Source organism: Hyperolius riggenbachi, chromosome 5 (genome assembly GCF_040937935.1).
Source record: "Hyperolius riggenbachi isolate aHypRig1 chromosome 5, aHypRig1.pri, whole genome shotgun sequence".
In the NCBI taxonomy this organism is placed as follows: Eukaryota; Metazoa; Chordata; class Amphibia; order Anura; family Hyperoliidae; genus Hyperolius; species Hyperolius riggenbachi.
In genome coordinates this window covers 412,070,920-412,088,409 of record NC_090650.1, presented here as the reverse complement: position 1 = coordinate 412,088,409, position 17,490 = coordinate 412,070,920, and the positions used below count along the sequence as shown (strand labels likewise).

Here is a 17,490-nt window from a genome sequence, read left to right as displayed (position 1 = left end):
CTTTGGCTGCAGTAGTGTCTGAACCACACACCTGAAACAACTAATCCAGTCTGACTTCAGTCAGAGCAGCTGATCTGCATGCTTGTTGAGGGGCTGTGGCTAACTGGTATTACTTTAAAAGGAAAAATCCATATCCTTCTCAGTTTAGGTTCCCTTTAAAAATCTATCACCATATCAGATTGATCACATACTTCTCCATAAGCTCTCAGACACTAGGTGTAAGGAAACATTCTCTACGACTCACAGGTGGTTTCTGTGCCACGCAGTCCATCCGATGTACTCCTGGAGTACACAGCAAACACCGCTACCTGGTATTCTGTTAGCGACATCAGATTCTTAAGCACTGTAGTAGACACACTGCCCTCCACAATTACCTGCAACAGAAGACAGCACCGTTATCAATATGAAGGTTCTAGATAGGTGATGCATTGCCATGTCACAAAGCAGCGATTTTCCTGCACTGCAACACAACACCATAAATGAGGTATTGAGGCCTCTTTTCCACCGGAAGTTGAGCTGTGTGCTCAGCAAGAAGTTACCAGGCAGCAGTGAGCAGTTACCAGGCAGCAGTGAGCAGTTACCAGGCAGCAGTGAGTAGTTACCAGGCAGCAGCGAGCAGTTGTGAGAGGTTGAGAGGCATTTCACTGCTTATCAACTGCCTGTGGAAAAGAGGCGTTAACGGACCACTATCACGAAAAAAGTAGGCAGTTAAAATCTGACAGAACCGACAGATTTTGGGCTAGTCCATCTCCTCATGGGGGATTTTCGGGGTTTTCTTTGTTTTCAGCAGCATTTCCTAAACAGCAGTTTAAGTGCCAAAATAGTAAGATACCAGCCAGCCTCCCTACTCTCTTGCACACTATTTTGTCGGTTAGACTTTGCAACTGCTGTTCTGGAAATACTGTTGAAAACCAAAAAAAAAAGCCTGAGAATCCCCCATAAGGAGCTGAAATGGCCCAAAACCTGTCAGTTCTGTCAGATTTTAACTGCCTACTTTTTTGCAAATGTGGACCTTTAAGACAGAGTGGAAAGTTTGAGTGAAATCTTAGGGCCCTTTCACACACGCAGTTGATAGGCAGTGAAAAGACTATTGAACATTCACAACTGCTTGCTGCTGCTTGTTAACTGCTCGCTGCTGCCTAGTAACTGCTCACTGCTGCTGGGTAACTGCTCACTGAACACACAGCTCACCTGCCCATGTGAAAGGGCCCTTACAGAGTGTTAACAAGCGTTTGAATTCCAATATTACTTTCATTTGCTTTGATTTCTATTTTTCTAAATACAGCCTGTCCTCTTATCTTATGTTTGAACTTCTTTTCTAATTTGTTTTGAATTCTCGCATTGTCTGAGACCAAATACAGTTGGGCCCTTTTCCACTACCCTGCGTTTTGCGATCTGATTCCGATCACTAACGGATCGCAAAACACACGTTACATTAAAACGAATGGAAACGGCAGCAGCCATTTCCATTAGTGCGATCCGATTGCGTTGCAATTTTCTCCCGACCGCAATCATCGTCCAGCCCCGATTTGGAGGTGATTGAGCTCCTAATATTGAATATAGGAGCTCAATTGTAATCACAATAGTGGAAATTAGCTTGAAATGCGATCGCATCACAGTGAGATTGCGATTGTGTTTCACAGTGGAAAAGAGCCCTTAGAATGCAAAGGAAATGCACCTGAAACACTAAAAAAGAACCCGTGGTAATACAAATGAAATGCAAATAAACTTAACCTTATGAATTTTTTGGGGGGGTAAAAAAACAGTCTAAAAACAGAGATACAGATATAAGTAGCACGCCCTCCATTACCTCTTCTGGCTGTCCTCCTTTGGTGGGATAATAGACCACTCTGTATTTTTCCACGTTTCCGGGGGCGTGACTCCAGGTGACTCGGAAACTTCTCGCTGTTACTTCCGACGTGACTAGGTCAGTGGGAGATCCGGCATGCTCAACTATCTCTCCTGTAAATGGAACATTCTAGAGTTTATTCCACGTAGAGCTTTCTTCTGTACAGAATATCCTACGCACAGGGGCGTAGCAATAAGGGGTGCAGAGGTAGCGACCGCATCGGGGCCCTTGGGCCAGAGGGGCCCCGAAGGGCTCTCCCTCAACTACAGTATTAGCTCTCTATTGGTCCTGTGTTCATAATAATCACTTCTATAGATACTTTGAATAGTGGTAATCATTAACAAACTGCTCCCCGTCCCCTTCTTGCACCTCTGACACTGTAGTTGCCATTGGCAGGTTTTGGTGCGCCGTATCAATTGTTATGTATAGAGTGCTTGGGGGGGCCCCAATGTAAGACTTGCATCGGGGTCCACAGCTCCTTAGCTACGCCACTGCCTACTCATCAGGTATGTGACACGCAAATAGAAAAACAATGCGGAACAGCTGAACAAGGGACCACACGTGCCCAGTAGAGATGATCAATGAGACGCTGGTCTTCCTTACTGTGTAATGCTGGGCATACACGCTTCGTTTCTGCCGTGCGTTTCTGCTCTCGATCGTTTTTGCTGCTCGATTCTGCATTAGATTCTCTTATCTTCCGCTTGTTTTTCTTATCCTTTTCCATTCACTTCTATCAGAAATCGAGCGGCAAAAGAATCGAAAGGGAGATCGGACATGTCGGAAACAATCTATCGAACCATCTAATCAGCTAAAAAACAAACCGTGTATTCCCAGCATAAAGTTTCTTGCAGGTTTCATCAGGGGCGTAACTAGGCCCCACCGGGCCCCCCTGCAGATTTTCAGAGCGGGCCCCCCCCCCCCGATTTTCAGAGCGGCCCCCCCCCCCCCCTGGGGCCCGCTCGGAGTTTTGTGGGTGCTGGAGGGGTGGCAGCATGAGGGGAAAGCCTTGCCCACAGTCGGCGGGGAGAGGGGTAGTTCCCCCCTCTCCCTCACCTCGGGGCTCTCCCCTCTGTGCTCCCCTCCAGCTCGTAAGTGTGTGGGGCTGTGGTGGGCAGCGAGCGGCTGGCAGATACATACCTGCTTCCGTGCGTTCCATCGCAGACTTCTCGCTCTAGCGGCTGAAGTGACGTCAGCCGCTAAAGCGAGAAGTCTCCGATGGAACGCACGGAAGCAGGTATGTATCTGCCCGCCGCTGCCCACCACAGCCCCACACACTTACGAGCTGGAGGGGAGCACCCCGAGGTGAGGGAGAGGGGGGAACTACCCCTCTCCCCGCCGACTGTGGGCAAGGCTTTCCCCTCATGCTGCCACCCCTCCAGCACCCACAAAACGGCCCCAAGCGGGCCCCAGGGGGGGGGGGGGGGCGGGCCCCCCCGCGGGCACAGGGGCTGCAGGGCCTATTGCTACGCCCCTGGGTTTCATGCAGGCTGAAACAGGAGCAATCACATGCAGTGGCAGTAATTTGTCATGGCCCAGTTCCGAGCTGCATACAAATTGCCACAAGATTACCATGCAGTCAGAAGAATTAGCAATAGCATCTCATTGATCAGGTCTAATGTCCAAAGGCTTAACCCCTTGCCGACCGCTCTACGCCGATTGGTGTGAACGCGGCGGCAGCACCAGGACCACTCCATGCCAATTGGTGTGAAGTCCTGGGTCGCTCTGGCATTCGTCTCCCAGCAACGATCGCCGCTAGGAGACTGTTAGACGGCAAAACTGTTAGACGGCTATTTTATTAGTGCGCCCCTCCATCCCTCCCACCCCAGCCGTCACACACTGATTGCTATTACACTAAGAGGCGCCCCAGGGCCCCCAACCCCTTAAAGCGGACCCAAACCAAACATTTTTTTTAATTCAAAATATTTAGTTGCACCACTCTGACACATACAAAGATAAATAAAAACTCCTTCAAGCCTATGAGCATTTCAGTGCATGCTTTTCACCCTTCTCTTTTCCTAACTAGGGTTATACAGGTGGCAGCCATTAGCAATTCCTCCTTTGCTGGATACCATCTACTCCACCAGTTTGCCGGATTATTTCTCGGCAATATGAAAGGAAGGGAGGGGTTTCTCCAATAAATGTAAAATATTTTATTATTATTATAATTTATGAATGAAATCTTGTATTTTTAATTTGGGTCCACTTTAAAGAGTAACTGTCAGGCTGCAGAAGCTAATTTAAACCTCTATTCTCCTGTGTTAAACAGTTTAGACAGAAGCCAAAAAGGCATTACTAAAGATAAAAATCTCTCTTACATTTGATGTGTGCTTATCAGCAAAGCTAAGCTCCTAAGGAGGACGCAAGCCGCATTCCATACTGCAAAGCATTCTGGGGCCCTCCCCTCGGCTGCTAAGGAGAAGACGGGATCAAGTTTCAGCAGCTTCTAACTCAGTCCAGCCACAGCACAGATAAATCTCCGGGCAGAGTACACTGCAGGAGTCCGCTATTGTTCCTAGCCACATGGCTCATTAATATTCACTGCACACTGTGTTATTCTGTACGAGCTCCTCTGTGATCAGGAAGCAGGCAGGACATGACGACACATTTGGCTTCACAAACATGGAACCTGCCATGGGCTGTCAGGAGCATCATTCTCTGCATATACTATATAAAAATTCTGTGAAATCCAAACGTGGACAGTGAAATGCATATGTAATGTAAGTACAGCCAATCTTTAGCTACTGATATATGTGTTTATTTTCTCTGAGACCTTATACCTAACAGCTCCTCTTTAATCTTTAGTTATCTGGCTTGCAGTCACTTCCATGTAACTCCTTTTCTTATTTTTCTCTGCTTCAAACACAATAGGGGAATGATAGCTGAGTGACTTGTGTGCCCCTCCAACACTGCGCCCTGAGGCTGGAGCCTCTCTCGCCTCTGCCTCAGTCCGGCCCAGCCACAAAGGAAACAAAAATTGGAGGGTGACGTCACAGGGGGCTGAAATTTGGCACAGAGGTAGCTTGGAGGACCCACTCTCTACCCTAAAAAATGTTATATGTGTGTGTGTGTTTTTTTTTTTGGGGGGGGGGGAGGGAATGGGGTGTAGGAGGCCTAGTATTTAGTTAATTAGCAGTGCATCTATTAAACATCACGCCGAGTATGCGTTCGATGAGACGTACATCAGTGATGTAGTGATGTAGGATAGCTCTAGGGCAGCACGATTGCACCAGCTCATCAAGTGTGTGGACAATCTTGGCGAATTGCAGCAAGAAAGGTAAATTTCGGCCCGTGGAGGCACCCGATAGCGGGCGCGGCTGCACGCCTGAATTTACACTCTTTGCCACAAATAGCTGCTTTTATAAAAGGCGCCTATGGCAGCGCCATTTTTTCCCTAAGTGCTCCTGCGCCTGTTTTTCCTGATTCGTTCCACTGCCTAGTTAGCTCACCGTCACTTCGCTCTCTCTCTGCAGATTCACCGCTGAAGCAACGGTAGGCTCACCTGATCTCACACGTTAGCCGGAGGGGGTGGCAAAAATCCCTGACATTTTCTATAATTCCGCCACTAATGAGCCACCACTTTAGATAATGCTGATTTATGGCTATAAAATGTGCTCCTTGCCAATAATCTTTAATAAAAAAAAAAGAAATGACTGCCCTTTGCTCTGGCATGCCATATTATCCCCATCAAATAAACAAAGACGGTGAGAGGGAGTCAGGCCGCCTGGGGTTCTCTGACATGTACGCACAGACACCCTCCCGCCGTCGTGTATTAACCTCACAGCTATACATTTCACACCATTAACCCCCTCCTGCCGCAGAGCAGCCCCCGTTCAGCACCTCCGTAGGCTGAGAAGATTTCTCGCATGCTCTGACGGATGACATATTGCGGGCTTGAAAGTTTACAAGAATCCCCCCCAAGCCATGTGCTTTGTGGAAGACGACGGTCTATGAAATGAAAGGCTGTATGGTGGATTTTGTATTGTCCTAGGACCCTTGCACATACGTTCAATGCTATAATATTTCAAGTTAATTAAGAAGAGGCAATTAGAACGTTGCCACAAGGCTGTTATCAGACCAACCCCGCCATTGCTGCATAACAACAATCCTTCACTCACTACACCGGCTACCCATAAGATTGAGAATACACTTCAAGATTGGCCTACTGACGGTCAGATCTTTATACAACCGTCTTTTCCCTAAAATAAACCATCCCCCGAAAATAAGGCCGGTCTTATATTTCAAGCAAGCTTGAAATATAAGACATCCTACGAATATAAGACCTAGTTGGGCCGCGCAATGTGTCCCCCTCCCTCTGCAGAGTCGCAAGCGGAGCATTACTGTATTACTGTATTACAGCAGAAGAAACTCACTGGCTTCCGACGTGCCTGCGTTAACGTCTTTCCTCAGCAGCGTCCAGCTTCCTCTCCCTGGCAACGACAGCTCTAGTCATGTGACGCACGCACGTCCGCGTCACATGACATGAGCCGCCGTTGTCAGACAGAGGAACTGGGCGCTGCTGAAGAGAGAAGTTATCACTGCTACGTCGGAAGCCGGTGAGTATCCTGTGATGTAATGCTCCACTCGCAACTCTGCAGAGGGAAGGAGGGAGAGCAGGAAGGGCTTTACTGGGCTGGTGCTGCCATTCTGTAGCCGAGGGGACCTGGTCCAGGGTAGCACATCAGGGAGGGAAGGGCTTTACTGGGCTGGGGCTGCCGTTCTGGACAAGGTCCCCTCGGCAATGACTACCTGCAGCACATCAGGGAGGGAGGGAGGGAATGGCTTTACTGTGCTGGGGGCTGCCACTGGGGAACAAAATTGTAAGCCCTGCCGGAAAATAAAACCTAGCATGATATTTGGGGCTGAAATTAATATAAAACAGTGTCTTATTTTCGGGGAAACACGTTTAGCCCCCGGATACCTGAAGGAATTCTTGCAACTGCATCACATCTCGCACAACCTCAGATCAACTGGATATAATAACATGAACACCCCATACCGCCCAACTTTTTACTGTATTACGCCCGAGTACCACCTGGGCCCATCAGAAGCACCCCTGGGGTTAAGTGTACCACTTGTTAAGAACCTTTGATATAGTGTGGTCCATGAATTTAAAATGTTGGGTCTACCCATGCCATGTTAGTTTGTGGGAAAGTCCAAGCTGCCACTCGCCAGCCCACTCAAACCAACATAGGAGGAGGATAATGCTGCCTTGCCTGTCAGCCTTTCTCCCCTAATGGTCTTTGAAGCCAGGTGGTGTGACCAGCAGGGGGCAGGATAATTAAAATGGGGCAGCTTTCCAAATCTGGCAGACAAATGACAGCGCTCAAGGCTGCACCTGAAATGAAAACCAACAGAGGCATGCAGAGCGCCTCTGGGGCTAAATACATCCCTTGAATGCAAAACAGATGCAATTATGTACTAATTCTAATGTAAAAGATTTTGAATACAGATTGAAGTAATGAATGCAGCTAGCCATAGGTATACTAACATTCAATTTGTGCAGCGGGGACATGGCAGCGATTTCATACAGAAGCTGTTCCCGAATGATTTATCTGCATAGATGTGCAGAGCTCCAGAAACTGGGCAACATTACACAACTAGCACTCAAACTGGTATTACAAAGGAGGGTGTTAGCTTCAGTAAATAATTTGTGCACCCCTTACAGCGATGACAGGGTCCGTCATCGCCATGGGGAAGTCCAATAGGGAATAATCTGTGTACAAATTATTTACTGAAGCTAACACCCTCCTTTGTTATACCAGTTTGAGTGCTAGTTGTGTAATGTTGTCCAGTTTCTGGAGCTCTGCACATCCATACAGATCAATTATTTGGGTACAGTCTCTGTATGAAAGCGCTGCCATGTCTCCCGCTGTACAGCTTTCCAAATCTGCCAAGGATGGCCACCACACCACTGGGGAACTAAGGAGCTGCAGTGATCACGTGATCATACAGTCTTCTGAACAGTACATGGTTCACAGGTGTCCCATTTTGCTTTTATGACTTGACCAGCCCATAGGGTGCAAACAGTGGTAAAAGGGGTCATGTAAAAATACACAGAGTACATGTTTCCCTTTACTAGATAACACAAGAAAGTGAAAGATAATTTTGAGTCTGGAATACCTTTGATATTGATGTCGATGTCCTCCACCCTCTCGCACACAGTTCTGGTCAGAGATCCAACAATGGAGTCCATGACGTTGAAGTCAGCCACATTGTAAACGTGGTCGGTGTGCGGCTCAGAGGCAATCGCCTTCAGTTCATTGAGGTCAGCATTTTTCACACCTTAAAAATAAATGGTTTTAGATTTGAAGTATGAATGAGACCAATAGGGGGAAGGTTAGGAGCAGTAATACCAGTAAAAATTAAAAATTGTGTTATTTCTCCATATCCCAAATTTTATATAATTGTATAAATATTTGTAGCCTCTGAAACTTTTAAGTGTATATCTCATATGAGCATAGGTTGAGGATATAGCCATACGTCATCTGTTTATTAAAAATGAATATTTTATTTCAACATAGCACAAAATAAAAACAAAAAATTCCTTAAGTAGGACACGTTTGAAAGCATTACAAATATATGCACCATGTTTGTTTTTACAATCTGTAATTCATATATGTACAATTAATTACATTCCCTTTTTAGATGGCCACATACCATACAACTTTTTATATTTCTTTTCATTACAATCAATTTTTCTGATTGATTGTAACACTTGAAAATCTGACCAATGTACCACATACATATGTTCAATTTGAAAATTCAAACAAAAAGTTGCATGGGTCTATACAGTAATACATTGACAATCTACAATATCTTACACCATTCAATTTTTATAAAAATTGATCAGAAAAATTCACCATTTCCAATCGACTTGCTAACATATAGAAGAAAATGAGAAATTTGATCAGATTTCTCGAACGAGTAAGAAATTTTTTTTTTAGATTTTTCTGTGCAACAGATCGTTTTTATTTGCTGTACAATTGGATCATTTTAATGTCTCATGTGTTGCCACCTTTTGAATATGATAATAAATCAATCTCAGGAAGGTGGAAGACCAAAAAAAAACAAAAACTCAGCCCCATTGTCTCTGCATGAACGTTAGCTATAATACCGGTTCTTGGTTATCAAACCACTGTGTGGAGAACTGTGTGGAACAGGGGCGTAACTAAAAATCACTGGGCCCCCCTGAAAAACATTGGACGGCCCCCCAGCTGTCATTGCTGTGGGTAGTACTGATGGTAGCCCAAGGTAAGGGGGGGGGGGGGGAGTTGGGCCCCCTTCCCCACTGCTTTTTGTGATTGCTGCTCCCCTTCCTGTGCTGCACCCCTCCTGCCCCTATAAATGGCCTTGGAAGGCCCCAGAGCCAGGGCCCCCCTCAGGCTTCTCCCCCTAAGGGCCCCCTTGCGGCTGCATCCCTTGCAGGGGCTATCGTTACACCCCCGGTGTGGAAGGGTGAACAATGCACCCTAAGAAGAAAACACAGAGAGGATGGGAGCTCAAATGGTGCAGCATGTCACAAAGTATGTATATAGAAATGAAAATTAGGCAAAATGAATACTCAAAAAGAGAGGTTACATAGGGATCAACCAGCCACTGGAAGCAGATGGAGGGAGATGCACAAACCTGACTCCACTATAGTACCCAGAGAGGGTGGTGATGGTCGCACTCTCAAAAAACAGCAGTAAGGTCCTTACATGTGGCATAAGCCACGTGGTGACCAGACTTAGCCCTCACAAAGAACGGCAACAAGCACAAAGTGGGTAAGAGGCACTCATGAGTTAAAAACAAATACCGTATATACCCACTTTTCCCTCAGAAACCAGAAAAAAGTGATTGACTCACGTATAAGCCCCCTCCACAGTAGCCAGATGTGCCCCCAGTACAAGTCATCCCCTCTCCCCATAGCTAGATGTGCCCCAAGGATGATACAGCTGTGTCTCACGACACAGCTAGGAGGTGTCATAGATATGAGAAACAGTGATTGCCATACAGGAAGAATCCCTGATGATTGCACTGCTGACACATTGCTTGCATGCTTCGCTCCACAAGCCAGAGGACACAGGTAGTCTTAAACAGCGCACTCTGCACACCATGTTGCAGGGGATGCGGGGCACATACACAGCAGGGAGCCAGATGGCAAGAGCAGGATCACTAGTGCACAATCCTTACGCTTCTCTGCCAGTAACAAAGCCCACTCCACCATTCGTTCTGCTCTGACTAGCATATAAGCTAAAGGGGTAAATTTTAAGCACATTTTGTGAGCTGAAAAATTAGGCTTATATGCGAGTATATATGCTAAAAGAAAAAGGGGACCTCAATAATGACAGATTTATATATATATGAAACGCGTTGCCTGTGCTTATTGAAAATGTATTATATTTATACCTATGAATCTGTCACTATAGAGGTAAGTCAACTCCCCCTTTATCTCTTCTATTTGTTTTTAGCTCAGTTTATACACTCCTGGAGGTCTCTTACCCTCTTTGTGGTTATTATAGAGGGATTTTTTGTCAGAGAGAATTGTCCTCTAAGAATTTGTCAGTGCTCCACCAATAAATAAAATATGCTATTTCTTTCCCCCCAGAGACGCTACCTAGATCCTCTCTGTATTCAATACCAGTTCCTGCTTGTAAATAAAAGGAACTGCACAAAAATACAACATATAGTAAAGCTTATTTCCGTACTACTTATTACCTGAATTCCTCTACGGTGAGGAACCTATTTTCTGCTAGCTGGAGATGTACTGTGAGCTCTCCACTCATTGTTCTTTTATGGGAACTTCATTTCTATAGCCAGCATGCTCAATGGAAAACTGAATTACTTTTTAGTGTCTGAAAAGTAACGAGCATAAAAAAAAAAAAAGTTGCCCCGGGCAGCAAATTTGTTGCATGCCTCTTCAAAGCCTCCTAAGAACACAGGCCAGCTCCTGACGATGAACTGCTGCACTCTGGGAAGATTAAGCCTTTGTTGTACTTTATTGCTTTCTGTCCTAAACATTACAGCTTATTGCTGTTGAGATTTGCTATATGTCTTGAAAGACGCTACCTAGGTCTGATGAACTAGCCAGGATCCAATGATGTTCATGTGGGCAAAAGGAACCAAAAAAGTCCTGTTTTATAGACACTGTAAAATTCAGTATTACCTTCTTTAAGTTTACTTCTAAGTCTGCTGTTATGGAATATAAAGGACAATTACAGTCTGTCTTAAAATACAATAAAGGCTTGTTTCCATTCTCTTTATTTCCTATATAGTTATTCTTCTTGCTTTTATACCAAAGCAATGTCATTTGTGTAAAATCACAAGTCCCCCAGCATAGAGTGCAGCAGGAATGGGAGCTGCCATTACAATGGTATTATATCAAGCTCATTCAGAAAGCCCTTAAAGAGAACCCGAGGTGGGTTTGAAGAATATTATCTGCATACAGAGGCTGGATCTGCCTATACAGCACAGCCTCTGTTGATATCCCAAACTCCCCTAAGGTCCCCCTGCACTCTGCAATCCCTCATAAATCACAGCCACGCTGCTGACAAACAGCTTGTCAGAGCTGGCTGTGTTTATCTCTATAGTGTCAGTCTGCTGCTCTCCCCGCCTCCTGCAGAACTCCAGTCCCCGCCTGCATCCCTTCCCTCCCTGCTGATTGGAGGGAAGGGACGGGGGCAGGGACCGGAGCTTTGCAGGAGGCGGGGGAGCAGCTGAGACTGACACTACAGATGTAAACACAGCCTCACAGCACGGCTGTGATTTATGAGGGATTGCAGAGTGCAGGGGGACCTTAGGGGGGTTTGGGATAGCAACAGAGACTGGGCTGTATAGGCAGATCCAGCCTCTGTATGCAGATAACATTCTTTAACCTTCCTGGCGGTAAGCCCGAGCTGAGCTCGGGGTAAGCCGCCGGAAGGCACCGCTCAGGCCCCGCTGGGCCGATTTGCATAATTTTTTTTTTGCTGCACGCAGCTAGCACTTTGCTAGCTGCGTGCAGTGCCCGATCGCCGCCGCTACCCGCCGATCCGCCGCTATCCGTCGCGCCGCAGCCGCCCCCCCCCCCAGACCCCGTGCGCTGCCTGGCCAATCAGTGCCAGGCAGCTCTATGGGGTGGATCGGAATCCCCTTTGACGTCACGACGTCGATGACGTCGGTGACGTCATCCCGCCCCGTCGCCATGGCGACGGGGGAAGCCCTCCGGGAGATCCCGTTCTTTGAACGGGATCTCCGGATCTCCGATCGCCGGCGGCGATCGGAGGGGCTGGGGGGATGCCGCTGAGCAGCGGCTATCATGTAGCGAGACTTTGTCTCGCTACATGAAAAAAAAAAAAAAAATTTAAAAAAAAAGATTTGCTGCCCCCTGGCGATTTTTTTGCAAACCGCCAGGAGGGTTAAACACACCTCGGGTTCTCTTTAAGGGTCCCATTAACAGCTTAACCCCATGGCCGATTAATCGTTTCCAATATCGCTGCGGTAATTGATCTGAAACGATCAGTCTTGACCATTAACAGCTGAATTACTCGCTAACCAAAACGGATTGATTCCATTAATCAGATGGAATTGGCTGTGGAGAATTTGCCCATTAATAGCCATGACATATTGTTTCCGATCGATTATTGCTAAAATCAGAAACAATCGTTTGGCTGCAGACCTCTACAGCAAGGAAAACTCTCATGTCTACATACATATATACAGTGCTATATGTGTCATATTTTCTGCGTTGCCAGGCTGGCAGACCCTCCAAACTAACAGAGCATGTAGGGCCCTGTCTGGCGCTGGTTCTGAGAACATTTCAGAACATTCTGAGGTAAAGACTGTCAGTTAGGCAGTTCGAAAGTGCCCTGATGATACCCCAGGGGTCCCACCCCTCATGTTTGGTATCAGGCTGCTGGGTAAATCGAGGCAGACCTGAAAATATTAGTAAATCAGCCCTGACCTGTACGGTTCTGTGAGATAGAGCCCATATGTGGTTAAGACATGATTTCGGGTCCCCAGGACAAGGGGAGGACTCATCTCATGTTCTAAAGGGGGTGTGTGGCCCCGCCCTCACTCCCTCCTACTGGGTCAGGGGCATAAGAATGGCAGAGGAGACAAACTCAGTGTCCTCCACCCTGAAACTTCTTGAACTCATCTGTGCTAGCTTGAGGATATGCTGGCATCCACCTGGTCTGAACTCTGAACTTTGATTGAAACCAAGAACTTTATGATTCTTCCCACAAAAAGGACATCTTTCCAGGAACTAAGTATTTTTTCTCCCTTCTTTTATTTTTCATACTGGCTATTACTGTTTTAATAATTGTTGATTTTAATAATTGTCTGTATATATTAATTATTTATATTGCTTTCAATAAACCGACGCTATCGTCAGTTGTTGTTCTAGCTACCCTACTATTCAGCACGCACACAACTGAACCAAACCTCTAAAGAGACGTTACTTTTGTTTGTTGTTGGCTAGACAGAATACAGCGTGTTTTAACCGTTTTTATTCTAAGGACCAGTCAGTCAGTAAATCGGGTCCACTGGCCCATACCAGTGGTGGTGGCAGATACCCTGGAATCGTGTGTAGGTTGTAATTACCCATATCTCACAGGCTCCCTTCTGGTTTGTCTGCGGTTTGTCCCAACGGTTCCTGCGCATTGATTGCGACCAGAGTTCGCACGATCCGTGCGCTGGCACCGTTTGGAAGACCATTTGCGGTCTGACCACCAGGGCTCATGTGACAGTGGCACCCCTCCAGGACTTCTCAAGAGCTGCTCCAACACTATGGAACTCCCTACCTCCACCCATTAGGGCAGCCCCCTCCTTCAACATCTTCAAGAAAGCCCTCAAAACTCACCTTTTCACTCTGGCTTACTACCCCTCACAAGTGCTCTAAACCCACAGCTGAACTCTGGTCTCCTACCTCTCGTGTCCCTACCTCTCCCTTTAGATTGTAAGCCTTTGGGCAGGGTCCTCCTCCTTTTGTGTCTAACCTGATCATGCACCTCCATTACTGTGAACCCATGCTAGGCATCTGAGTGAACCTAACTTGCCTAATCTCCATGCTCCATCCAGTGACTGACTAAGCATTACCTTGTACTCATACTGTGCTGCATGATCTGATCTTTCTTGTATTCAGGTATTGTCATTTTGCTGTATGTCACCCCTAAATATTGTATGTATCCCTATTTATTGTCCAGCGCTGCGTAATATGTTGGCGCTTTATAAATACAACAAATAAATAAATAAATGTCTGCTTAAAGTCACACTGAATCCTCAACTGCAATTAGTGCTCTAGAGACAATTGGGTTAGCTGTGTGGCAATGCATCATGTGACTAATGAACTTCCCAGTAAAGGCAGACATCTTCTAACTTTTTAGTAGCCATCCTGCAAATAAATGTTTCAGGTGTGGCTTATCTTCTTGAGCAGAGGGATATTCTGACCATAATTCCCCTCTATGTTATGAAGAAGCAAAACCCCTAGGATTTCTAGAAGAGAGTAAAAAAAAACCCCAAATAATCTTATCCAATTCTCATATGAACTTGGCTTACCAGATTTACAGTATTCCGTGTAGCCAGGTTTTTTTTTCTTTAACTTTGACTCTATGGGTTTCATTTACAAGGTTCTCTTGGCAGGAAAGTATTAGGAAAATTGAGTGGTGCCACAAACTGGCCTGGAGGCGCCAGTAAATTCTGATGTTTAACCACCTTCTTTTCATATTACTGAGAACAAACTAGACTGGCTTAGACCCTGTCCCTTTCCACCCAACCATTATACAGGTGGCACATAGGACCATGGCTACAAAGTCTACTCGAATATTATACCTTTCATCCAGTACTTGAAGTGACACCTGGCCTTCAATAGTAGGCAAACACCAATGTGATTTTTGGGAAGGAAAGTATTTGTATCTTCGCAGAGTAGATTTTAGTGAGCGCAGTTTTCAAGTGACCCTCTATCAAACCTGCAGAACTTTGTGATACAGAGGCACCATGAAGAATAAAATACACTAACACCAGTTTCAAAATGTGAGGTGGTGGTGAACTTACCACCCAATCAATGACACAAGTCGTCAAATTCAAGAAAACAATAAGCTTTATTGGAGTACATTCCACCTGTTTGAGGCATTTTGCAGGTGAAACCTGCTTCCTCAGGTAATATTAGTGTCACTGTCTCATCATGGCTGTTAAGTCCACCACTACCTCCCATTTTCAAACTGATTTTAATGTATTTTATTCTTCTTGGCGTTTCTGTTTCAAAAAGTTCAGCATTTTTGTCCACCCTTGGTGGAGGGGGTTTACCACTTATTCTTATAAATACAGAGTGGTTTCTTAACCCGAGTGGAATTGAGTTTATTCTCCCCACTTGACTGTACAGTGGTTGCCTTAGTAGTAACCCTTTATTGGATCTCATTTGTCACAATATATCATTACATACTACTACACTATAGTGGGCTCGATTTTTTCGTTTTATCCCCTCTATCAAACCTGAAACAATGGTCAAAACACATTATATCCACTGCCCTGCATTTTGTCGAAAAAGACAGCAGACTCCTAATGGACAGGTCCAAGGCCGCTATCGCTTTGTATGGGCCAGTTTAGATTTTTCCATTTAGGTTTTTTGAAAAAAAAAATCAAAGCTGAGGAAACCAGTTTGTTATTCAAAATGTTTGTCATAGAATAGAAAAAACTGTAAGACTTGATACAGAGCTAACAAAAGATCTTACCAATAGCAAAAAGTTCTATCCCTGAGTCTCTCAGCAATTTAGCAGGTGGGATGACATCATCTTGAGATTTTCCGTCCGTAATCAAGATACCGATCTTCGGGAGTTCTGATCTGGCTCCGGCTTCTGGTTTAAAACTGTTTTCCAAGATGTATGTCAAGGCAAGTCCTGCAGGAAATATCACATAAGCAAGACAACCGACAATGAACAGGGAAGATAAGTGCAGATCAAAGTCAATCTAATGATCAATGGTTCATTGAAAAGAAAACATGGTACAGTGAAGACAAGATCCACACACCCACATTGTCTTCACAAGTTCAGTTTGCAAAACCATTATCCTTATAAAGTAAAGGGAGTCTGTAGATTTAAAGGTAAAGGGTACTTTTACAGGACATCCTCCTATATCAGGGGTGTCCAAACTTTTTCAACCAAGGGCCATACCACCCGTCTTGACATAGCTAGGGGGCCGAACTAGAAAAATTGAATACAATTTTTTTTCTGATTGCCCCTATGTACAGTATGTTTATTATAGTTTAGTCAGGGATAGGCAAACTTGGTTCTCCAGCCGTTAAGGAAGTACAAGTCCCACAATGCATTTGCCTTTATGAATCACGACTGTGGCTGTCAGACTCCTGCAATGCATTGTGGGACTTGTAGTTCCTTAACAGCTGGCGAGCCAAGTTTGCCTATAGGTGGCCATACACTTATAGATTTGCAGCAGATTCGACCATCAGATAGATTTCTGTCAGATGCCTGTCAAGTCGGAATCTGACAGGAATCTATCTGATGTGTGCCACACACTAGGAACAGATTTCCAACAGATTTCAGAATGAAATCTATTGGAAATCGATCTAAATGCATTATTGGACCATTAGATCCAATGCAACTCTATGGGCCAACGATATGGGCCAGATCGACCTAGATTTTCCACCCTGTCAGATCGATCAAATCGATCGGAACTGATCGAAATCGGCCGCAAATCGAACGATCCTTATCACTGGTTAAGTCAAATAAAGTATTTTTACAGGCGTTTTTGCACACACAGCACATCAATATTCAACAGAATTCAACAGGGGATGTATTGATATTGCAATGATGCACTGTTGGAAACAATGTAACACTGTGGCCATTGATCCTGCTCTGCCCCTGATCAATGGAAATTTTTCAAAATAAATTTAAAAACTGAGTCAATCGGGCATGTTGGGACACTAGATTTCTGGCAGATTACAGGTGTGTGGGTAGGTTATTGCCGCTGACACCCGCCTATCCTGGCATCACTAACACAGAGCTTTACATTAAAAGGGTCTTTGGCCCTCATATATTCACACCTTTGTTCCTTTTTAATATTATCTCCTAACGTCAACCTGCATCGGCTGTACCCTTTTTAGTAAAAATGGTGACAGCACACGGTTTGGAGTAAAAGATGCCCAGAATTCTCATCTCTCTGATTATCTCACAGGTCTGCACAAAGCAGGAAGCAAAATTGCACATATAACCTAAATTCAATGCAATGACACATTCATTCCAGATACTGGCATGCCAAGTGGGGAGGGGGGGGTTGTACACATCTCAGCAACTCTATCTCTTTTTATTTTAAATTCATGTATATTAAACACCCTGTATATATAATATTAATCATGCACAAATCTTCTCTTTTTTCTATACCTCTATCTAACCACACCGCAAGCGTGCTGGATGGCCGGGTTGACAACTCTCCACTAATTTCCCTTCCCGCATAGGAAGCCACAAGTTAGTATTAGGGATCCAGAGGTACACTCAGTATTAAGTAGTTAGAGGTGACCCCAAGTATTAGGTGACTAGAGATGACCCTGGCTGAAGGGAGAACACGTCAGTGGACACTGCATAGGAAAAGAGAGAGGGAGTCACATGGGGAGGGGAATTAGCAACCTTTCCATCATAAGGCGCCTGTAGGCACGAGCCTACAATGCCTCATGA

At 45.3% G+C, this 17,490-nt stretch overlaps 1 protein-coding gene across 5 annotated transcripts in view; it reads right to left on the bottom strand.

Annotated features, from left to right (window-relative positions):
- COL14A1 (collagen type XIV alpha 1 chain) overlaps nt 1–17,490 on the bottom strand; it is a 430,812-nt gene that overhangs the window by 168,208 nt on the left and 245,114 nt on the right. For all 5 annotated transcript variants that reach the window (XM_068237960.1, XM_068237964.1, XM_068237961.1 and 2 more), the window contains 4 exons: nt 15,538–15,702; nt 7,970–8,131; nt 1,811–1,962; nt 245–374 (listed from right to left, as the gene is read on the bottom strand). In XM_068237960.1, coding sequence (XP_068094061.1) covers nt 245–374; nt 1,811–1,962; nt 7,970–8,131; nt 15,538–15,702 — 609 coding nt within the window. The remainder of the gene's footprint in view (nt 1–244; nt 375–1,810; nt 1,963–7,969; nt 8,132–15,537; nt 15,703–17,490) is intronic.